The 24,574-nt window shown below is 43.2% G+C and overlaps 1 protein-coding gene across 6 annotated transcripts; it reads right to left on the reverse strand.

The window, feature by feature from the left end:
* Nucleotides 1–1,417: 1,417 nt before the first annotated feature.
* Nucleotides 1,418–24,033, reverse strand: med12 (mediator complex subunit 12). 6 transcript variants are annotated; one of them, XM_061276759.1, is made up of 42 exons: nt 23,873–24,033; nt 20,199–20,303; nt 19,944–20,135; nt 19,431–19,590; nt 19,174–19,349; nt 18,389–18,499; nt 17,854–18,129; nt 17,045–17,191; nt 16,875–16,974; nt 16,630–16,766; nt 16,402–16,533; nt 15,895–16,021; nt 15,493–15,782; nt 14,189–14,362; nt 13,862–14,006; nt 13,393–13,511; nt 13,098–13,241; nt 12,864–13,027; nt 12,382–12,513; nt 12,037–12,264; nt 11,800–11,944; nt 11,244–11,364; nt 10,666–10,776; nt 10,470–10,583; nt 10,253–10,389; nt 9,880–10,059; nt 9,623–9,694; nt 9,380–9,543; nt 9,117–9,278; nt 8,836–9,037; nt 8,436–8,545; nt 8,218–8,353; nt 6,958–7,107; nt 6,122–6,487; nt 5,885–6,020; nt 4,827–5,068; nt 4,434–4,508; nt 3,425–3,654; nt 3,105–3,348; nt 2,329–2,601; nt 1,806–1,887; nt 1,418–1,718 (listed from the first exon to the last, which is right to left on the reverse strand). In XM_061276759.1, exons 1-42 carry the CDS (start codon nt 23,972–23,974, stop codon nt 1,681–1,683), a joined length of 6,651 nt encoding a protein of 2,216 aa, XP_061132743.1. In that variant the 5' UTR covers nt 23,975–24,033; the 3' UTR covers nt 1,418–1,680. The 6 variants fall into 6 exon arrangements, with proteins under 6 accessions (XP_061132743.1, XP_061132763.1, XP_061132752.1 ...); XM_061276779.1 differs by having other exon boundaries at nt 2,344–2,601; nt 4,869–5,083; XM_061276768.1 differs by having other exon boundaries at nt 4,869–5,083.
* Between the last annotated feature and the right edge of the window lie 541 nt (nt 24,034–24,574).

Here is a 24,574-nt window from a genome sequence, read left to right on the forward strand (position 1 = left end):
TGTTTTTTTTCCCTCTCAATTAAAACAAATCAATCAGCCAGTTGGCTTTCTTTATTTAATATCTGATATCAGACAAAACCAAATTGTGAATCAGTCACCTAGGCTATAGCAGAACAAACAATCCATGGTCTTCAGATGCCACGCTGTCGCCATCTCCTGGTCAGCTAGTGAAATGCTTTTGCTGTTTTTTTTCCCTCTCAATTAAAACAAATCAATCAGCCAGTTGGTTTTCTATATTTAATATCTGATATCAGACAAAACCAAATTGTGAATCAGTCACCTAGGCTATAGCAGAACAAACAATCCATGGTCTTCAGATGCCACGCTGTCGCCATCTCCTGGTCAGCTAGTGAAATGCTTTTGCTGTTTTTTTTCCCTCTCAATTAAAACAAATCAATCAGCCAGTTGGTTTTCTTTATTTAATCTCTGATATCAGACAAAACCAAATTGTGAATCAGTCACCTAGGCCAGTGCTTCTCAAATAGTGGGGCTATTCCTGGGGGGGCGCGTGTGACCCTGGGGAACAGGCTTTTTTTTTGGCAGTACTAGAATAAAGTGTAATTGCGCGTTTACTACAGCAGGGGGCAGTGGCGCTCTCATTGTTACTTCTGTCACGTTTGCGACAGTGCAACATTTTACGACTTACAAGACAAGTTAGGATAGTCACGGTGGGGAGGGGGGGCGCGAATAGTTTTCTTCTTGCTAGGGGGGGGCGTAACAGAAAATAATTGAGAAGCACTGAGTTAAATGATGTGTACTGGTGTATGCTGTTTTACTCTATGCAACTGTATTGACACCTGCTCGAAAATCTGAATTCTTTTACAGGAACGTTTTTGAAAAATAATGCAATCATTACTTTCCCTAGTAACTAATTACATTTATTAAGTAGCAAGTCAATTACTTTTTTGGAAAGTTAACTAATGAGCAACACTCAATTTAAGAGCAAGAAATGAGCAGCCTCTGCAGCTGAAGTGCCCTGTCACGTCTATTTCCTTTGACCAGTCACCAACATACAGAAACACAGAGAGGATTTATGTAAGCTGAATTGTTCATCCTTCATTATATAGTCAATTGAAATTGGTAAGGTTCATTTGACTTACATTTCCCCTTAAGTCCACATGTACCACCTCAGCCGCCTATCCAAAAAGGAGGTGCTTTAAACGGCCACACAGCTGAAGAGTCGTCCTCCTCGCTGGAAGTCCAGTGCTGCCTATCTGTCCATAAATGTCCAAAATGTGATTTTGTAGTTTAGTCATAAAGGTATGTGTCTAAACGAATTTAAAAAAAAAAAAAAAAACTACAAACACAATTTCAGGGAAGTCTTTTTTTTTGCTTTTGATTTTATCAAAATTTTCCATTTCACATATCTTTTAACTTAAATACAGAATACAGGTAGCAAACAAGACATTACAAGACAAAAACTTGACTTGATTTAATGAGAAATACAGAAAACTGAAAATGTACAAAGAAAAATAAAATACAGGAAAAATGCTGTTGTTGTCCTTTCAGTTTTTTTTTTTTTTTTATTTTTTTTTAACATGGCCTTTTCCATTTGTATCTTGGTCTCCATATTCCGACAGTGACAAAAGTGATGTAAAGACACTTTTCTGCCATTACCCTCGGACCTCCCACCAGATTTGTGCCTCTACATAAACCATTCACAGCTATGCGCTTTCATGGTCAGTAATATGAATTGGTGCTCTGTCCTGGCTGTGTATCTATTAATAGAAGAAAAAAAGAAGAAGAAAGTTATACAGAATAAGCTTGAGAAGATGAGGCAACAAGCGAAAGGGACTGGAACTCACTTGAGAGTTGTTGTTGCAGTTGTCTGACCAGAGCAGCTGTCTGTTGCTGTTGCTGTGTCTGCTGCATGCCCTGACGCGGGAACTAAAACATGAATATGCATGATATGATACTGTTGTGTAAGAGCACCGGGTACAGCTTTAAATTCCAATATCTTGTAAAACTTTGAATGTGTTTCTTCAATAGGATAGACTACAGATAAATAAAACCACACAAACAAGCAAACACAGAGTGTAGTAAAAACAGATTGGATTGAAATACAGTTTTGACTAACCAAATCCAATCGCTGCATTTCAAAATGTAAAGTCCTTAAATTGTACGGTATCCCATGTCGAGATATGTATCAAACTGTCTTTTGAAAAAAATCACATATGTAATTTTATTAAAAGTTTTTTTTTTTTTTTTTCTAAATTGTGATACTTGGGCTTGCAAGTACTTTTAAATGTTACATGCGTATTTGTTTTTAAGGTACTCTATTAAACACCAACCCACACACAAACACATACACACTGTGTCGAGTCTTACTGTGCTGGGTCGTACCATGGGTTGCTGTGGAGGCAGTGGTTGCATGCCCAGACCCTGGTTCTGTTGCTGCCCTGGTGGAGGCACGCCTGACACCTGCTGCTGCTGTTGTTGTTGTTGCTGCTGTTGTTGCTGTTGCTGCTGCTGCTGAGGAACCTGCTGTTGAGGAGGGACTTGCTGTTGAGGAGGGACCTGCTGGGACTGGACTTGTTGCTGTTGTTGTTGCTGCTGCTGCTGCTGCTGTTGTTGTTGATGAACTTGTTGAGCCTGCTGCTGCTGTTTGGACGTATTTACACACGTTCTTATTACTTCTGCTCTATTGTGTTTACATTTTTTTTTCTTTTTTTAGAAAGATATGTGGCATTCACTCAAGTCAGCCTATTCTTAACAGTTTTCTGCATTTCTCCATAATATATCTGTAGTTGAACTTGACATAATGACAAGAATAAAAAAAAAAAAAAGGCTTTGGTTTTTTTTCCCAATCCAACTCAAAGTATTGTGAATCGGGTTCCTACTACTTACGTCAAGCTAAAGTCAAGACTTTTAAATTCCATTTGAAAATTTTGAGACCAACTTCACAATGGTCTCAATGTTGTCCAAAGTTGACTTACTTCATCAAAATTACTTAATGTGCATCTGCTCTCACGTGAATATTTCGTTAGGACTTTTGAAAGACTGATCGAAAACATCTTAATGCCGTTTAAGACCTTTTTGGAGATTTTAAGACTTTTTAATAATCCCCAGAACCTTGTGTGTAAAAGTTATTGTGAGCTACATACTCTGAGTGCTTGCTGTCTGAGGTACTGCTGCTGCTGCTGCTGCTGTTGTTGTTGTTGTTGTTGTTGTGCTGCTGCCTGTTGCTGTTGCTGCTGTTGTTGCTGCTGCTGCTGCTGCTGTTGTTGCTGCTGCTGCTGCTGTTCTGTCAGAATCTGATTGGGCCTCATGCCCGGAGGGCCACCCTGGCCTCCCATGTGACTGAGACCGTGCATGATGGGATTCTGTTGGATAGGCTGGTGGGCAAACCTGCTTGGCGGCACATTGATCAAATAAAGCATAGTCATCATGGTAGTCCACATAATAAACCGCACGACAAACTGACCTCTGTGCGTTCTGCATGTTGTGTGCGTATCCCGGTGCCTGCTGGTGAACGTAACCACTGGGCCTTTGCTGCATTTGCCTTAGAGGATCCACCACGGCTGGGTTGGCTCCTGGGTGGGCGCCCTGGAAGTTCTGGTTCCCGAAAGAGGAGGGAACTATGGCACCACCTTGGGACGGGTGTGGTTGCATCCCCATGTGTGAGCCGTATGACGTGTAGCCCTGAGATAAGTTCTGGATAAACAACAAGAGACGGTGGATGAGACGGTAAATGTGACCGTGACCAGTGTGGAACATTTTCTAAAATACAGTACAGTACTATAGTTCTGAAAGTAGTTGCCAAGGGTGTATATTCATTCAACTACTGAAAGAGGGAGGCTTATATCTTGACAAATAGATTTTTGTAGTCATATCAAATCTTAGATCCCCCCACCTTTAGAAAATACAGGCCCTGCTGCAAATAGCAAAATATATGAGCAATTGGCTATATTAATAGTTTATTTAATGCATAAATATCCCAGAAATGATTATCCCGAGACATCTTATTAACGTTGAAACTCATTTTACAGCATTACAATTTATTTGCAAAAAAAGCAAAAAACAAAACACCACCACCCCTTCTGGCAAAAACATTCCCTTAACAAACCAGGCCCAACTTACCTCCTCTGCGATGCACAAAGTTTGACATAAGACTTATTTTAAAAGGCTGCTCACATGCTTTGGTTCTGCTATTCTGGTTAGCAACGGAGTTCAAATGTGCTGAGGAGTTAACGCCGCACATGAATGATAGCATTTACAGATGGGAAGAAAAAAATAAATAAATGAGGCGTTTACTTGAGGGGGGATTTAATTTGTTTTAAGTGGATGGAACTTAACTGGGCCACAGCATTTATTAGAGGGCCAGCCACTAGTTTTGGTAACGCAATGGTGTATGCAATTCATTTGTGTGTTTTACAGTCGTAGCTGGCTAACACAATTAGAAGATATAGATAAGATATAGGAAGTCAACTTACTTGAGATGGCTGCATTGAAGAGTAAGGTTGGTTGGGTGCCATTTGTCTGATCTGTTGCCCAATCATGCTGTGATTCTGAAACAACAAATACAGCGTCAGTGTATAATTAAAAGAAATTATCCTTGAGGTTTACAATTGAAGTCCTCAAACACCGGAGTGGTGATTTTATTCTGCAGTGAAAAAGCCATGTAGACTTTTTCAATTGCATTTTAATGACTTAGACCAATCACACACACTGTATATACTATCTATTCTTGTCAAGCAGTTCTGCACTAGGACAGACGCGGTTGATTATCATTGATCTCTTCGCCAGTGTATAAAGACCACTGGAGAGCAACTAGGAGTCTTTGCTACTTCTACTTGATCTTAACTAAAGCATTGCATGAACTCTACCTGGTGAGGAGCAGTTTGACCTGTCAGTGGAGCCTGACTCACCAGTCTGACCTGCAGCTGGTGACGCAGCATCTGGTTCTGCTGCATGTTAGGCTGAGGCTTGTAGACCATTTGGTAAGGTTTCTCCATACCCATCATTCCTGGCATGTTGCCCTGCATTGTGGGCATCATGCCCGGGTAGCTGGGCCGCGTGGTCATCATTTTGTTCATTTGGGGGTTGCGAGCAGGTCTGTAAGGAGGATCTAAACCAGGCCCCCCTGCGGGAGGAGAACCCACTTGAGAGTGTGAAACAGGATGATGGAGCAAGGGTGACGTAGACACATGATGGCATTCCTCCACATATTAAAGCTATTCCCAAGTGTCTTCATAAAAGTCTTATGCCATATTGAAGTGATTGAGAATAGAGCATATTTATCACTGGGGCTGGGTATTGCCAACAACATCACGATACAATGCGTATCACAATACGGAGGTCAAAATACGCTGCGCGTCACATGTATCGTGATACACGGGCCTGATATCGTACATTACTTAACATACATTAAAAAAAAAATCATGCTGAATGACATTTTTGTTTACTTCTCCTGTTAGCAGCGCTTAGTGCCGTGCCTGGTCAAAATGTATGCGTACTGCACAGCAAGGAGCAGCATTCAGAGAGGCGCCAGGAAAGACTACCAAGTCAGCATGACAGACAGATCATGCATAAGCGGAGACTCTGAAAGAACTTTGAGCGCAATGACACAACAGGAAGTTACTGAATATTAGTTAAGAACTTATTTTTCTTCCATTTTAGGTGGTGAGTGATGAAGAGGACTCTCGATTGTTCCGCTGCTGTAATAGCGCTTTTCGCTGAGAATAAATGAATATATTTGAGAGATTGGAACCAATGAGAGGATATTAGGTGTGCCATAATTTTCAAGTCTTTTTCTTATTTATAATTCACCTTTGAGATTTTTTAGTAGAAGAATGCCAGAGACTTTTTTGAAGACATCTAGGAACAGTTTTAAAAAGTGAGCCGTAATATGTCTCTTTTAAATATGCTGGTATTAAGTACTGACCAGGAGGTAAAGGCTGGTTCTGTGTGTACATGCCCATGCTCTGCTGGCCATAGGGCAACCTGCTGTAAGGATTCTGCATGAGCTCTGGTGGCATGTTTGTTCCGTAGCTCACACCAGGCGTACGGTTCACGTAATCCTTTAGAAAGTAAGAGTGAACAAGATCAGTAGTCAAATAAAATACCTAGTATAACTTATTTTCTGACACTATTGAAACAAAGCACAAGAAGATTTCCAAACCTCCGTCTTTGCCGACGGAGTCTTTTTTTTCTTGTTTGACTTTTTCTTGTTGGAATCAGAGGGCACGGAGGGCACGCTCTTCTCCGGCTTCACGGCCTCCAGCATCTTCTTCTCGGGCTCCTGCGAGATGGGTGTCAGCGGCTCCTCTTCTTCGGGCGGCAGTGGGAGCGGCTCCAGGTAGTAGCTGCGCGGTTTGGGCTTCAAGTGCGTATGGTAGAGTAGGAAGCGTTGCTGCTCCTCAAATTTGGTCACCTTGCGGTCCATGCGCACCGTACCAAACCAGCCCCATGAAAGAGGGGCTGAGTGTTTGAGGCCCTCAAAGACGTCCCAAGGGGAGATCTTCTGCTTGGTCGACACTTGAAGCCCCTGATGGAAATGATACATTTAGTCAGCATTGGGGTTGTTAGGTGGAATTGTGTATGTAAAATAGTTTGTTAAGATTGAAATAATTCACTCAAATTTGCAGATGAATTATTTATAATCAGTTCAATAATGGCAAAATAAGTATTTGATCATATTTAAAATAACGTATGTAGAATAATATAACTATATTCAAAACTGTCAATGGATTACTGAATTGAAAAAATCCACATGTATATGTAAACCTGAAGATTTTTTTTTTTTCATTACTTACAATAACTTGATCAACAAATGACTTAGTGAGATGCTTTTTTTCATGAAAAAAAAAGCTAAATTAATGCTACAGATATTACAGGACTCTTGGTAACAAACACTCTGTGGGCTGTATACTATGTAGCCAGTTGGTCATAGTTTGCTCTACCCTGATTTAAAACAACAGCTTGGTGATTGATACCTGTCACTCTACAACAGCTTACCTCTTTCTCAAAACCAGCTATCTTGTTCCCCTTGGTGTCGATCAGTGAACCCTGAGGTTCACACGTGATGACATCACGTGTTTGCTTAGGTAGTGGCAGCAGCTGGCGAACCTTCTCCAAGCTCTCCGACTGCCGATCCCCGAGCTCCTTCTGCAGACACATGAATATTTGTAGAAATATATTAATCTTGAGTGGTGAAGACACCTTTGAACATTCAACAACTGAAACTGAGCTTTTGCAGACATGGCAAATATTGCAGCGCTTACAGGAATAAAAAAACTACACAATGCACAACAAGCTCAATATATCACACCAGGCATCGACCTATTGATATATTTTTGTGCATGTACCATAGAGGTTGTTCAATTCATAAATTCGTTTACAATTTTAGTTAACCGTTTTCATGCCAAATGGCACAAGCTAAAGCTGTTAAACCAGTGACCAATTTTAAAGTGATTCTTTATGTTAAATCACACAAGAAACTGGTTCATTGCTTATGATTTTGAGTAAAACATTTTAAAGGATCCTCTTAACTAGTAGCGTGATCAACATTTTAATCAACTACACAATAAGATGTGATATGAATTAAGATAATTTTGGACATGCTGGAAAAAATGTAAAACGAGAAGAAATAATGTTTTTTTTTTAATTAAAATATAACTTGTGACTTAAATTTGGCATTATTTGTTGTACTACTTTTATACTTATATGACTTTTGGCACTTTTCTGCCATTCGAGGCCAACTAAAAATTCTGTAAATCCAAATTTGAATATTCAGAAAAGTCAGAAAAGTGTAGCCTCAGAAATATATAATGCCACCTTTGATGCAGTCATTGTTATGGTTACACTGACTAGTAGGTGAAGTGGAATTTGTATGGCTATTGGCTTCCAATTTAAAACGGTTTCATTTTTCTGTTCCTAGCAAGATAACCCTACAAGTATCATCAGCGGTCGCGACAGATGTTTCCGCCTTAAGTTTCAGGAATTTTAGTGCTTTACTGTTTAACAAAAATATTCTAAATTTAATTTAAATTTAATAATGTAATATTCTAGACTAGCATCGCAGACACCACTTCGGGGGTTCCTGGAGAGATCATAAATATGCTGTACAAATACTAATAGTAATACAAATTACTCCAGGAACTAAAATGTGACTATCGTTCCAGCTAGAGCGAGAAAGAATTCAAATTCAAATCAAATCAATCTTTATTTGCCAAGTTTGAGCATGCCAAACAAGGAATTTGAAAGTGTTGTTCTTACCCTGAGCTTCTTGACTAGATTCATGTAGGCCCTCTTATTCTCCTCCATGCTGCCCTGAGAGATGCTGGACATGTCTGCAGCCAACGTGCCATTAATCAGTACGCTCAGCATGTCTAGCACGGTTGTGAAGAGCTCACTGTTGGACAGAATTAGAAACTTTGAGACCATGTTACGTATCCGCACATGACTGACAGTGGTGAAAAAGTGGCTTGGCTCACTTATTAGACTGCATGTCAACCGTTCCGCTGCTGATGATGTCGAGTAGGAGGACGGCCCACTCAGTGGTCTGCTGGGTGCTGCGTTGGACCGTGTCAAACATGCCGCCCACCTTGTTTAGTGGCGGGCAAATGTACAGTTAACGTTCATGTACGATTTATGAAATGGCAGCAACAACTGACTCTCCTCTAGCCTTATTTTTTCCACAGACAGATGGATTTGTTTTTACTGACAGTCATTTGATGAAAAATAAATCAAGCTACAAAGTGCAAATCCAGTATGCTATATACGTAGACATTTTAAACATTGAATCAATTAATTAAACATGAAATTATGTATCTATAAAGACGCCCAATTTGATTTTTATTCCAGATTTTTAATTTTATTTTAAAGTTTCCTTACAAGATTGAGCCGCAGTTTCAGGGCCTCGTGCATCATTTGCTTCGCCTTGCAGTCGTCCTGATATTGGTCCTCTCTCCAGTTAGTGACAATCTGCTGAACTTGGCTGTAGAGGGAGGTGAGAAGACCTTCCCGCTGTTCATCCTGACCCTTCAGGCAGGTCAACACCAAAGACAGGAATGGCTGCTGGCTTAGCAGGGACATACTGAGAAATGGAGGTGGGGGGGGGGGGGATTGACAAGCATCATAAAGGGATCCAGTGATGAAAAATAATTGTCAGTTACCTTTTCTGCTTCTGGCGATCCCTCTCCTTCCGTGAGGACGAACCAAGGTGCTGTCCTTTCTCCAGCTCCTCTCCGGCTGCTTTCAGAACATGTCCCTGAACTGAAGTGGGAAGCTTGGCTATCAACGGAGCCACCAGCCACACACCTGACCGTTCTGACGAACTGCAACACACGGCACAAAATAATGTCATCTCTGAGAGAAAAAAAAAATTCAAATTTCTTTATTTTAAGGCCTTATGGCCCAGACTTTTCAATACGCTCACCTTAGAATAGGTTTTATCTTGCTGGTGGTGCTGCTGCTGTTGGACGCAGAGCCACTTTGGAGCACTGCGCCGTTACCTGAGGGGTTATTGGAGTTCATCTCAGCTGATTTTTGAAACACCTCGATTGTGGCCTTGGCTATGTTCTCTAATAGAGAATAGAGCTCCTGCAAGAGGGAAATTACAACAATGTGTTTTAAATGGTGGTCATGGATGCTACTAGCTTGTAATGGTCCAGTGACTTGCATTGTTTGTGCTCTGTTTGATCATCAGCTGAAGTTCCAGAGATGACTGTCTCATTGTCCACTGGTCCATATTCTATAAGAACAGAGTTTATTTCATTTTTCATTCTGTTAATTTGTGGAGATTAAGACATGGCACCGCCAGAAGAGGGCCGACTTCAAATTGCACCTATTTATAAAATAAAATGCATGTTCACTCAAAAATTAATAAAAGAACATCAGAAAGTAACCTTCTAGCACAAGCAAAAAAAGATGGTCAACCTGTAAGATTCGTTTGATGCGCTGCCTCTGCGGGTTGTCACCGTCATCACTGTCCAACTGCCGGTGAGGGTAGCAAATGAGCTGCAGAAGCCGTTGGGCCTGAATGTTGACCAGCACCGGATCCTGAAGGGCACTACTGTCCTCAGACAGAGACTTCAGACAGCGCTCCCCTACCCACTCCTGTAGAGAGGAAAAACAAGAGGGCAGTACAGAACAATGACAGTGTAAGTTCCTTGTGTCACATTTTGCAAGTAATATTCTATACAATTGTTTATCGCTTAGGTTTGGATTTTGCTTCACTTCCTCCACAATTGTTAAATTACTTAATGAAGGGGGAAAAAAAACGTTTTTGGGTTCGGCCTGATACGCTCACCTGCTGGCAGATGGTCTTCAGAACATACTTTGCATACACGTCCAAGCTAGCTGTTTCAATGGAGACATTTCGGCCCTCTGACAGGTCATCAAGGCCAGCCGAGTGAGACAGTCCAGAGCCCCTTAACTCAGCATCACCTGCAACGACAACAAGACTGGTGTTAAATGTCAACTTGTGGCCGCTGTTCTGGTAACCTACCACGCAAACGCTTCCTTACCTAACATGAAGACAGCTTTGAGAACAGCAAAAACAGCTCCCACAACTATGCTGTTCTGCGACGCCGCCAGGAGATGGCGGTCACATGATGACCGGATACCCACAGAAGACTTATCTGCAAGTTGTTGCAAAATCTTATTTTTTTTCCCCTCTTTTTGAAACAGAACAAACATAAGTATATAATCTATTTTTATTACCTGACTTAATGCCATCCTGGGGCACAGGGTTGCGCTGCGGCGTCTTGAAAAGGTGCAATAAGATTCTGCAGGTGAGCCTTGCTCCAGGCTCCGAGTCTTGCTCACTGCATGCTAAAAGGATGAGGTTGTTCAAAACACGACACAAAGAAGTACTGCAAAATCTATCTGAATTCAAAAATATGTCCCTCTTAGATTGTCTGTGGGGGAAAAAAGGTAACATGAGTACAAAGTGGGAACACTTAGCGTGTGTAGTAGGTTTGCTTAATTAAACCAAATTTTAATCATGATGCCGATTTTGCATGCGCAACTCAACCACTACGCGTATGCGGAAAGTGGAGCTCAAGGCCATATTTAACAGGCAGTGTTGTACCTCAACGCATTCAATAAACAAAAGTTCATGAACCCGTTCATATTTTGGATGAATGTGAACTGAACTGAGCTTGGTGAGCGTTTTCGTGAACGTGCTCATTTTGGGGCCAATGAGTCATTTTGAACAGCGGTTTACTGTCCTTTAATGAAACCAGGTTTCCTGTTCTTAGACTTTAAAATAAAACTCCTGGGGCACTATAGATTCTTACCTGCATTGAGGAGTGATGGAATGGCCACACAGCGTACCAGGTCCTCCAGAAGAAGACACTGTCTTGCGATGAGAATGGCCACAAAGGTTGCCAGGGAATCGTGGAAAGACAAATCGCTAACCTGAGGGACATAAGAGCCAAAAAAAAAAAGAAGCCTGTTAAGAGTCACAATTAGGTAAGAGCAAGTCAAGGGAATATGAACTTAAGAAATCAAAAGAGGAGCTCAATTTTGGACACAGTGGAACTCATCCATTTTCTAGAGCTCGTGTGTTAGGGTCACACGTGTGCAGGCACTTATCCCCGCTGACTTTGAGAGACAGGTGAGGAACACCCTGGACTGGTCGTCAGCCAATTGCAGGGAACATAAAGGAAAAACAAGGAATCACTCTCACATTCTTTCTTACTGACAATTTACAGCGGACCTTTCAATGTCACATTCAAAACTATACAACTTAGAACTGAACCCTTGCAATTCAACCGTTAAAAGGGAACCAATTGTGTTTTGAGTTGGAGACTAAGTTAGAAACAGCATTTAGTTAGGTAAACACAAACGTACGTCGACGTTGCACAGCAAGTCGTTGAAGCCGCAGTTGCCGTTGTTAGAGGAGCAGCAGAGCGCCTTGAGGATGCCGAGCCACTCGGCACTCAGAGAGCGACAATATGCCGTCAGCTCGGCACACAGGATCCCAATATCGTTCACCCTTGGAAGAGAAACATCACTCTTATCTCAACCACTGTGGGACAAGTTATAAGTTGAGTTATGTATCCCCGTATTTCAATATACATGTAGTACCTCTCGGGGTCCCGGTGGTCCACACACACGTCCATGAGCACATTGCACACAAAGCTGTAGCGATTGGCCGGACTGTCGTTGAGTATCTTGCCCACCATGGAGTGGTTGAAGTTGTGCGCCGAAGGGTTGGCGATGGCCTCCATCATGAACACGGGGTCCCACAGCATGTTGGAGTCCGAGGGGTCGATGTTGCAATAGATGGAATTCTTCACCTTTGAGCAGAACTCACTAAAAAGGAAGAAAATGCACGAGTGTTTATTTTAAATCTTAATATTTTACACACTTTTATGTACTTCATAAGCATATCAATAGATTTTTCTCATGAATTGTAAACTAAATCAGTACCTGAAGATCTCGCCAAATTTGTTCTTGAGGTGACTGCAGGAGGTGTAGAGATCATACAAATAGGCCAAGATGCAGCGCTCGGCGGAACAACAGTCTGCTGGGTTCACACCAGACTTCACCACAATGCGTAGCCTAGGGCACCATTTGACAAAAAGAAACAATGTCAGTTCAGCATGGTTTTTGGATTCATATTTTAGTCGTCGTCATCCCAATTCAGCACTTGTGTAAGACATTGCTAAGGCATCAAGAAAACTATTTAACCTTACTTTTTAAGTATTTTCAGTGACAAATCTCTGCAATAATAAAATCCTAAACCAAATGCTTAAAAAATGTTAGTGTGAAATTTGGCTCTGTTTAGTTAACTCAAAGCTATTACTCTGACACAGGTTACTTGTACCATCTGACGACTAGTGGAAAAGCATTTAATTGTTCTGCCTGTTGCTTATTTGCTGATGATGGTCAAAAGTTCATGAGCGACGTACCCGTCAAAAACCTGTGCCGTCTGCTCGGGGTTGAGAATGAGGCAGGAGTGGTACCTCCTCAGAACGGCGACAATGCAAAGACACAGGCTGGTGGTGTAGCTGCCCACCAGGCTGGACGATTTGAGCAGCAGCTCGGCTTCCACCAGGCTCAGCTCATTCAGAAGCTACAAAAACAAACCGTTCGTTGACGAAGCCACGACAGCGACCACTTAAAAATTTGACAAGTGCAGTTACTTGAATAGCAAAGTCGATGAGGCCACTTATGTTGAGGGAGTACTCCATGAGGTCGAAGATGAACTGAATGTGCTGCACGAGAGGCAAGTGATAAGACATTCCTAAGGCAAAGCTGGTGATCTGTTCCAGCACATTTCGGGACACCTGCACCAGGGATAGGGGTAAAACACACACATAACAGTGGTCACAGTTGGTGATATCCATCTTTGACTCAGACAAAAGTGAAACCTCTTTAGTTCACACTGAATTTGTCACAGAAAAGAAACATTGTGAATATTAGTAGAAGAAACCTAACCTGCGAGGTGACCTGGTGCTGGTCAAAGTGGGAGAGGTGCTGGAACTTGGAAAATATATCTTCTGCGGTGGGAAAGGCCTCTGGTTTACTCCTTTTTCGTTTTTGTCCCTCCTCACCCCCTGTACAAAACAAAAGGTGATGAAACAATCGATGTCTGACAGGGTAAAATTCAGCTAAACCCAATAATAGATTCCAAACGTAACATGCACTTATTTTTCAAGTCATGCCAAGAATATCTTGTTATGAATATTCAAAATATATTCATGCTTTATCAAGACTAAAAAAATATTCAAATCTAAGATGGATATGGTATACTAATTGGATGTAATGTAAAACGTAGTGATGCAATTGCATTCACAGATCATGAGGACGAGTTTGACTGCAGGCATCAACACCCGGACTAAGGACTAAAAAGTGCAAAATATAGTGAAAAACAAATGACTCATCACTGAACTAGAGAGCAAAATACCTGTTTCTGCAGTGCTTTTGCGGTTGAGCACCTTCAAGATATCTTTGGTTATCTTCTTGATGGTGTGTCGGGCCTCGTCCCGCAGTTTGCCCACGCCGTAGAGGACCACGAGCCGCTGGTTGCACTCGTGGCTGGCATTCTCCTCCTGTGATGAGGCAGGTTTGGTGACGCGTGAGAAGGCAGCAAAAAAACCACCGGTGAAGAGATGGCCCGGATAACCGGAGTCGCGGCACAACAGAAAGCAAATTAAATCACTTTTTTTCTGATCTAATTCCAACTAAACAGGAATCTTGTTCTAATTGCAATCTGAGACATTTGTTTCCTCACCTGAGGAATGGGAAAGTGGGTGGCGTACTGAATGTGTCGGGGCTGGTCGTATAGCTGGGGGAAGGCAGGGTCCATGCACTTGTCCTTACAGGTGTTTTTGCCATCATGCTCAGGTGCTGATTTCTCCGGGGAGGGGCTGCCCTTGGACTCGCAGTGCATCGGAGGAGAGAACATCTGCAAGGTGAATTGTGGTGAAATGTGACACACAAGATATCCTTTGATCTGGGATTTTTTTTGTAAAAAAAATTAAAGAAATTACTGTTTCCCATTACTGATAAAAAAGAATAAGCCAAAATTATCCAGAGCAAGATTTGCTCTTTTGTCCTCCTCCTGCTTTACTTCATCTGATAACAAACATGTCTTATTTTCTGCACGGCAGTGCATTTTTCCTTTGTGCGCGGCTGTGTCACGTCTTTGCTCTCGCCCTGCTGGCCAGCTGATACGGCCTCCGCACTAGACCTCGGGGGGCGGGCGTCGCCAATTCGGAACTGTGCGTGCCAATCGCCGCTGATCGACACTACCCGTCCCGTGTCCCCTGCTGATTAGGGCATTTATATAGATGCTGTTTGCCACCAAGTCCTCGCCGTTTCGTCTGCTTTGATACTCGCACGCCTGCCACCTGATTCCTGTATGCCTGATCCGCTGTGTAGCGGTATGCCTGGCTTCTTGTCTGCTTTGACACACGCACACCTACCACATGATTCCCGTTTGCCTGATCCGCTGTGTAATGATGCCACCAAGATGCACAACGCGAGCTCACTGACTGGCCCATCAGTCGCCTCATGCACCTACCTGCTCTGCTGGCATCCCAGCCTCCCTTTCCCTTTTTTCGCATTCCCTAAGTAACAGTCAGTGTTGCACATGGTTGTTCTGCCTCGTTCATGACAGGCTGGCTGCCGCGCTTCGTGCGCTTGTCCGCAGTGACGCACAATGCTCAGAGGCACGCAACGCACCATGCTATCAGCGTGTATTTAAATGCCGTTGTCCCGTCACTCATAAACCTGCAAATTAGCGCCTTCGCAAAAGGTGAAGCGCGAAGTAGAGAGGGATCACTGTATACATTGGCACATCTTGGGCAGTTGTCAGCACGATAGACTAACCACCTTTTAAAAAAATAAAGGTGCTCGAGGAGTTGAGAAACTTACTGCATTACTAATTTGGCAACAGTGACTTTTGTAAACTAGCTCAACTGCAGCCGTGTGGCAGTCTTGTGCTTAGAGCTACTCAAGCAGAAAAAAAAAAGTGCTGTCAAATTCAAATAGGCTTCCCAGCCTTTCCCTTGATATTATTCATAACCGGCATACCTCGTCAAAATTGGCACTCGAGTTGTGGTCGATTTCCATCGACTCCGACAGGGCGGTGTCCTCCATCTTAATGCTGCCGCCCGCGTCCTGCTCCTTGCGATCAGACTCATCTGAGGGCTCGTCACTTGGAGAGCGAGGGCGTGGTAAGTGGCCATCGGAGGATAGGTCGCCACGGGAGATGAGTGTGCACATGTAGATGTTGTGCGAGAAGACGTCGTGGCGGATGAGCTCGCAGAAGAGCAGCACTAGGTTGGAGAACTCTACTCGCTCATTCTCGTTGCCGGGTTCCGCTAAAGAAAGGACAAAAATTGGTTATGAATAATTTAATACAAGTCTCATGCTTGTTTCAAATCCTCTTTAATATATGTACTCTGGGTGATATAATAAGAGGCAGAGACTCACTGAGTGTGGGGGCTTGAGTATCCAGGAACTGAAGCAGAACATCCTGAAAGACTGGAAGCGTGGCGGCGGAAAGGGAACCCGACGACACCGAGCCCTTCTCATCCACCACCTCAGACTCACCGCATCGCTGACTCGTACATGAGCAGAATAGAAGCCTTTGAGTGCAAGTTTCACAATTGCTATGTATACTAGTCTTCTCTGATGGAAACTGGAATTATCACTTCTCTCCATATCTCATCTGATTAAGAGGAAAAGTTAAGCTGCACCGTGTTCTGGGTGCCTGTCAACCACAAGTACAACACAACAGCGCAAAATAAAACTATGAAGTATATAGAAAAAATAAAGTATACAAAAAAATACGATAGATGTTGAACCATATATATATACACAATGTAAACAAGTTTGCAAAGCTGTTTTTAAGTCCGCAACATTTTACGTAGCGAATAAGACAGTGGTAGCAAACGGGTCAATCCTGCAAAGAGGACGGGGAGAAGGCGGGGTACTCACCTCCGCTTCTATTTCAGCCTGTCGTTTCTCAAGCAGCTTGGCCACCACCATAGCTCTGTGTCTACCTGACCGCTTACAGCAAACGGCCCATTCACAAAGCAGGGTCACCACCGCGTCGTCGTCCGGCGACATCTGCACAGGAGCGCACTTTGTCAGCACTATAGTCAACGATGTTGCGCTATGTGATTTGTCTTTCTTTTATTAATGTTAAGACATCTGTAATAGTACCTCATGGCCATCCTTGCTCTGGCCTGAGCCAAATATTCGGTTGTACAACGAATCCAGCGAGTTGTTAAAGTCGGACTTTTCAAAGCTGTGATTGTCCAAAACCTCCAGGGTGTGCAGCACCCTCCCGATGGTGAACCCTGACCACGGAATGAAGAACATTGTCAAACAACGGTCCAGTGCTCTCCAACATAATCCTCATGCTGTGAACATTTGTCAGAGGCAGACGAGGGGGTACTTTTCCCGACCTGCCGTGGTCTCCTGGCATTTGTCAAACGACCAGCGAAACTCCACCGCCTGGCCTCGCTCCTTAACTTGCTCCTCAATCTCTCTTAGCTTTACACGGACCTGCGGTGTGGATGGTGACGAATGAACATTTAGAAGTTATAATATATTTTTCTCCAGCAGAAGAACGTACCTGCTGTGTGAAGGCAGTGTTTCCCCCCGGCATTGGTAAGCTGGAGGGGGCAATGGGCAGGAGGTCCAGAGGGGAGCCAGTCTTGTTTCTGCTGTCTGTGAGAGAGTAATGCCATACCAGTGCACTAGGGCAACACAACACTATGCTCTGAAAGACAACAGCACAACAGTTAGTGAGTGATGTAGTACTGAGAACAAATATCACATGAATGATGGCAAAACACAGTTGAACTCATCATCATAGCACAAATTAGGGACTTGGTTCTAGTTCTTTTGTTTCTTTGAAAAGATTATACCTTTTGGACATTCACAAAATTGACTTTCCCATTCAAAGGTGTCATTCGCGTTTAACGGACTTGTCTTTTTCTGTCTTATGAGGACTTGTTTACATTATATTGTATGAGGAGGACTATTTTCTTCATAAATGTAGTTAAAATGTAGTGTTTAACTGCTTTTTACATGTGCATATTTTTTGTGCAAATTTACAGTTAGTCTCAAAGTATACACAAAGAACTTTTGTTTCCTTGTGAAGTTATGACTATTCTTGTATCGCCAAAACCTTCTATTAGGGTTTTCTCCAACAAAATATGACTTTACTTATTCCGGAGCGAGCTGCTCTTTGGAATTATTTTCTCCATCCAATTAATATGACCATTCTCTTGAACATAAGACATTTAAATGTATGACCTCTGCGCCGCAAACTATGACGTTAATCGCGCGCGCACACCGCACGCCACGCACGCACGCAAGCACACATCAAAACAAAAGTGAAACCATCAACTCCTTGATGGCACTTGAGCGTCATTGTACCTGCAACATGCAGCTGAGGCCAAACACCAAAGGCCGGTGCTGGGGGCAGATATAGAAGTCTGTGAAGGGCGTCTGGGGCTGGTTCCCTCCAGCTGGCTGGGTAGTCGGTGTCGGGGGAAGGGCATTTCCCTGTGGCGTCAAAATGCCGTGTGTCGGGTGCCCACTGCCTGCGCCAGGGCCCAGACTGCCGTCGCTTAGCAATAGGTTGAGGCGTCGCGTGCAGAAGTAAGCCAGCCTGCGTGACAAGTAGGCCGACTGAACGAATTCCCCCGAGTACTGTAGGAAGGGAAGAAATGCAGAGGCATTACACACACGTACTATCTATACACTGACCTGTGACATGAGATTTAAAAGAAACATAATGAAAGGCTTTCACATGGATGAAGGTAAGCAGCTGCTATGAGAAAATCTTGAAAGCCTATCATCACATACTTAGACACGTGTGAGTGTGTGTGCGCGTGTGGTCCAGCAGGACAGAAGATAAAAGATACAGGGAGTGAAATTGGGCTGCCAGTGGTAGGTGAGAACGGTCTACCTGTAGTAAAAGTGGCAAGAGGAGTCTCAGGAGCTCATCCTCACCGGGTCGAACCTTCTCGAAACACTCCAGCACCCACGTCAGGAACTCATGCCTGTCCAGCATTCCGTCCTGAACATATCAGTCAATTTATTGAAAACTTATCGATTGTAACCATTTTTTTGTGTCCTCCTGTGATCAGCCGATCAACCGATTGATCACATTCAAGGGGGAAAAAAAAAATCGAAATCTGTTGTCCCATGTAACTACAACATGCAATATGGGAAAATACAATATGCAATATGTGACACTGACGACATATTGTATCTGTTGAGGTGAGGGGTAGGGCTGAACAATTTTAGTAAAGGACTGAATTGAATTTTTTTTCTGATATGCATTGCGATTTCAATTTACTATTTTGCTCTTATAAAATCAAGCTTCTGGACAACATTGACTATGTATTGAGGCAATTGCAAATATGACAAAAAAATACATACCACAACCAAAACATTAAAAGCTCTTGCTCTAACAATGTAAGAGCACACGGAAAGGCCAGAGTCGTGATTTGAAAGGAAAACCTCAGAAATGTGAGGCAATTATTGTAACTAATATAATAGTCCTCCACGTGGCCCTTAAAAAGAAATTCATGAAAGTGAAATGCTGGTATAGCATGGTCTTATTAGTTGGGAAGGTGATAAATTATAGTTTCATAAACCATTCATTCAGCCCTTTGCAGAAGAGTTCATCCAAATAGAAAAACAGAATTTCTAGCCACTGGTAATACCATTTCAATCAACCGCACTGACCTGAAACATGAACATGGCCAGTTTCTCGTTGTACTCCCATTGCTTGGTGGCCATCTCCACGTCAGTGGGTGTGGCTGGGAGCGGCGAGCTGCAGCCTTGACTTGGGTACTGTCGGTAGAAGTCGGCCACCTTTTGGAGTTGCTCCCACAAGTACTTTGTGATAATCTGGGTCCATTCTATAAAGGCGTATTTGAATGTCAAAGAAACTCTTGCATTGCGTGAAGCCAAAATGGTGAGAGCAGACACGCGTTTCTTACCAATACAAGGATCAATCACGTGCCTCTTCTTGACTTTCGTCTCTGTGATAGCTGCATGATAAGCGCATGTCATCTTGATCATCCACGCTGAGCGCATGACAGGGACCAAGTATTTTGCCAAATACCCGAAAACCTCCTCCTTCTTACTAAAAATTGGCACCTGTGAAAATGAGTTCATGAAAAAAAAAATGGCAACAAGAAAAAAACAAAAACAAAAAAAAAAACGAATATACGTCATACTGTTGATGGCTCCTCGAACTCACATTAACTCACAGACGCAGTGCCCCAATTAATCACTGGGTGCGTGAGCCCCGAGATTCAATAAAATACATATAGAAGCCTCCATTTCAACCCAGGAACTTATAACAGTAACACTTGTGGAGAATTTACAGAGCACCAGAGGCTACAGATGAAGCATGGAGGTCAATTCATTGTGATGATACTGTCTACTAAATCAATATTAATCAATGCCTTAATGAGAATTCCAGCGACCTCAATTTGAGGTCTTCCTACCTTTTTGGCCAGTTGTGTGAGTGGCTTAGTGCCCGCTAAATCCGTGAACCAGTTATTGACGGAGCTCTGTGACCTGGCTGTGACCAGCCAGAAATTATCCTTCTGGTTGACCTGCGGCTTACGCTTGCCCGTGTCGGGAAAAGTGTTGTAGCGTAGCTTCTCAGCGATGATGCTGCTGAAGTTGGAACTGATCTGTAAAGCGGGAACGGTAATTAAATGTGGGGAGAGGCACGGTAGTTTAAAAACAAAAGTCACCTTGGAGGGGTTGAAGTTGACATTTTTGGCACTCCCATGTTCATCACCAGACACAGCTGGCTGGTTGTTGAATCCTTGTTTCACATTCAATGCAGTCAGCTCATCCTAGTGGGAGAAAACATATTTACTTTGTCTTGTCATGCATACAAATAGTAAATGTGTATTTAGACTGTAATGCCTGAACAGTGCACATCCATCTTGTGACATTTCCGAAAATAAAGTGAAATATTTCTGCATATTCTGTTCAAGGTAACAGTTTTCAAAATGCATGTACGTATATCCATTTGTTTTTGGGACAATATGGTCAAGAAAGGGGCGGCTCGGTGAGACACTGGTTAGCACGACCGCCTCACAGTTAGGAGGGTGCACGTTTGATTCCACCTCCGCCCCTCCCTGTGTGGAGTTTGCATATTCTCCCTGGGCCCGTGTGGGTTTTCTCTGGGCACTCCGGTTTCCTCCCACATCCCAAAAACATGCTTGGTAGGCTGATTGAGCACTCCAAATTGTCCCTCGGTGTGAGTGCGAGTGCGCATGGTTGTTCGTCTCTGTGTGCCCTACGATTGGCTGGCAAACAGTTCAGGGTGTCCCCCGCCTACTGCCCGATGACTGCTGGGATAGGCTCCAGGACATCCGCGACCCCAGTGGGGACAAGCGGTACAGATAATGGATGGATGGATGGATGGTCAAGAAAGCAGTCTGTCCTTTTTATTGTTAAATACACCTAAATCTCAATTTTACGCTGACTTTAGGGTCCAGAATTTGGGAGTCGTTAATGCTGAAAGCGCGTTGTATAGAAAGTCTTGCTTTTTTAGAAAGGCATGTTTTTAGAGAGATGAAGGGGTCCTTTGTTATGTTAATTTAGGCCAGACATGTTGTCGGGCAGCCGAAGTCGTCCGCCACTGTGAATGCTCACCACACATCGAAGTCTGTTGACATTTTATGAAAAGAGAAGCAATACGCAGATGATAGACAATATCAGGCGGATTGAGTACGTTTTTATGCTATGTGATGCTCTGTGAATTGGATAGAAGCGAGAAAAAAAACAGCCACTTATTCTACTACTGTGTCATGCTCTTTGATTTGTGAGTTACTATGTAGATGAGGTGCTTCTGTGAACTTCCCCCTTTCCGAATCAAAAACAATCCACGCTATCCCTAAAACTGTAACAAAGTAGTGTCATAAATATCAAACAGCCCAACTTCCTATTATCTAACGCCTTTAAATTGGTCACAGAAATTCATTGAATCACTAGCGCTAAGGTATCTGCGCGAGTCATTTAGCTTCGTACGGTTCTTATAGCATCCATTTCAAATAGGACTAGAAAATGTAATTGACAAAACAATTGGGGTCCATGACCAAACCGCATTAGACAGAAAGTCACGTAGGCCCGAAGCAAGTAAAATTGAGATTTAGTTGTAATTGCCTGCAGTGGGGCTTCAATTAATCAAACAACTCAAATAATTGGATTATGAAAAGATAAAGCTGGGGTCAACATCTCTGTTTCGAAGCTTTGCATGAATAATATTTCCACAAGGACTAATGTTACTGCAGGTGCATGCCCCCAATCAGTGTAGAAAAAGGTTGGAGCAATGGCCGTGAGTCAGGAAGAAAAAGTCGGTAAAAGAAAAAATATGTCCGGAGTTTGGCATGATTGCACACTGAACCAAGATGACGAAATACCACAAACACTTTTATGATCGCCAACACAAGGAATGCATCAAAAGCTAATTTAATATCACCTACCATTGCTAGTTAGAACATATCGTAAAGCCTCCACAAAGTAGTCAACGACAGACGCAGCCGTCTGGTGCTCATTAAATGGCTTACTTGAACAAAGCAAAAGATAAACAAACATGTTATCAGCACATTCATACACGAGCTGCCAATGGCCACAAGTAATGCTAAGTAACTGAACAAGCAGAGCGAATGTACAGTCTTTCGCTGACTCTCACGTCACTCACCAGGCTAGGCCCTGCCTTTTAAAGCCATTCACACGCAAAGTCACAGATACTGCACTCAAACATGAGGATTGCGACCCCAAGTTGTCAAGGATAACATCTCACATGTGCAATATTGCAATTAACAATCGACAGGCCAGGCCCTGCCTTTTAAAGCCATTCACACTCAAAGTCACAGATACAGCAGTCAAACATGAGGATCACATGTGCAAAATTGCGATTAACATTGCAATTTTTTTTTTTTATACAATTAATCAATGGGATCATCGGTAGAAACCCGATTCTAAAACAACTTATAACTATTTTTACAGCGCATTTCACAACAACTACTTGACAGCTGCAGCCCTAGTCCGAAGTTCCTAGGCAACTACCAAGTACCTTTCGGCCAGAATCTTTAGAACGAGACGTTCTGCACATCTCCCACAGTTAATTACGTTAACCACCAACCCAATGACATGGCACCTAAGTTGCATGAACTTTCAAAGTGAAAAAGCGTCTTTGAAATAGTAGCCAAAGCACTAGCTAATATCAAAGCCAAAAGCCAACCCAAAGTACAGTGTTAGCTTTTGAAAATGTTATAACTGTGTGCAGCTATTTGTGTGACCCTATTTGTGTTTGGCCTTGTCATGCGCCACACCGCATATTTGACAAGTGTATTTTGGTGGATTGGTGATGAAATTCTGCATGTGCGTGTGTGTGTGTGTGTACCAGGCACTTTCTTGCCTTCCTGTTAATTTCAACGTGGTGGTGGTGGTGGTACGGGGAGTTTATTTTCAACAGTGTTTGTGCTGACGTAGCACAGTTACTTAACTAACTAAAAGCTGCTAGTCAATATTCTAGGCTCTGAAGTAGCAGGTCAGCTCACTTGGGATCCTGATGAAGATAAGTGGGAAAGAAAATTGATGTACGGATGGATGCCTCTAGCGTTTGGCTTCTTGGGATACTGTGGCTTTATCGCTCTGGAATTTCAGCTAGCCTAGCTTCCAAGTCTCTGGCAGAGAAAGTCGATGTGTAAAATATCCTTGCTGTTTCAAAAGAGTCGGGAGGAATTGAAGACCGACTAGTGACCAGTCGAGGGTGTACCCTGCGTCAGCTAGGCTCCTGCTCACTTGAGACCCTGATAAGGAAAAGCGTATGGACAACAGATGGATGGACGAACGCCTTTAGATTAAAAACAAAACAGTGAAATGTATAGCTCTTTATAATGAACACGTTGCATCAATGCCTTCAGATTAAGATCCAATCCGTTTGTCATTCGATCAACGGATAACCTGAGGTTAAGAATAGATCAGGAGCAATTACCCAAGTCCCATGCCTCCGCCGAGCAGACGTTCAAAGTAAATGAGTTAAAATACGCTTAACTGCGCATAGTTAGCCAACTAACACGCCGATGTTTAACTTTTAACCCCCCTTCCGTAAATGCAACGTATTTCATTCGCCAAACAATGAGGTCATTTCCATTTATAAAATGCATCGCTTTGGTGCTAAGATAGTAAAAGTCTGGTGTTTCAACAAGCTCGTTGTTGGAGCCGACGCGCAAGCTCGAGAAGTGACAAGTCTCCTGCGGTGTTGTTCATTGTTATTGCCCAGGCCCGAGTCGTTTTTGGAGTGGGCTAGCCGCCACTAGCTAACCTTAGCCTCGCAGCTAGAACACAGCCGCTTCCACTAAAAAAGTCCCGTGTCCAATTAAACACAAAGGGCAGACATTTTTCTGACCTCCTTCTGCTTCGGATCTTGTGGATAAACGTCCGGAGGCCCGAGCCGGGGCCGCTTTAACGGCCGGTGTTCATAGCTGAGGATTCCGAAGGCAGCCATCATCCAGCGACATCACAGCCAGTGCTTTGCTTGCCTCCTTCAGCCCGTCTGCACGCAGTGCTGAGAGCCACAAACACTTCCGGTAAGGGTCTGTCGTTTCGAAATAAGAGAGATAAGTGACTCTCCGAAATGAAGTGACATATTTCCACATCTACTATTCCTTCGTGCAGTATTTATCATTTACATGTATTTTAACAGGGTGATACGGTGATCACTGGTATCGGACGTCCGCCTCACAGTTCAGAGGTGAAGAGTTCGATTCCGGCTCCGGTCTTCCTGTGTGGAGTTTGCATGTTCTCCCTGTGCCAGCGTGGGTTTCCTCCGGGTGCTCCGGTTTCCTCCCACACCTACGTTCCAAAAACACGCAGTTTGCCGACTGACCACTCCAAATTGCCCGGAGGAGTTTTGAGTGCAAATAGTTGTTTGTGCCCTGCAACTGGCTCGCGACCAGTTCGGGTGGGGTCTACACTCATATCAATTGTAAACTTGTTCTTTGAACCTAGTTAGTAGTACATGGGGAGAGATGCTTGTCAAAAAAGAGTAATACATGGGGAGAAATGCATGTTAAAAATGCTGTAATGTCCGTCCGTCCTTCCGTCCTTC

Source organism: Syngnathus typhle, linkage group LG1, assembly GCF_033458585.1.
Source record: "Syngnathus typhle isolate RoL2023-S1 ecotype Sweden linkage group LG1, RoL_Styp_1.0, whole genome shotgun sequence".
Lineage (NCBI taxonomy): Eukaryota > Metazoa > Chordata > Actinopteri > Syngnathiformes > Syngnathidae > Syngnathus > Syngnathus typhle.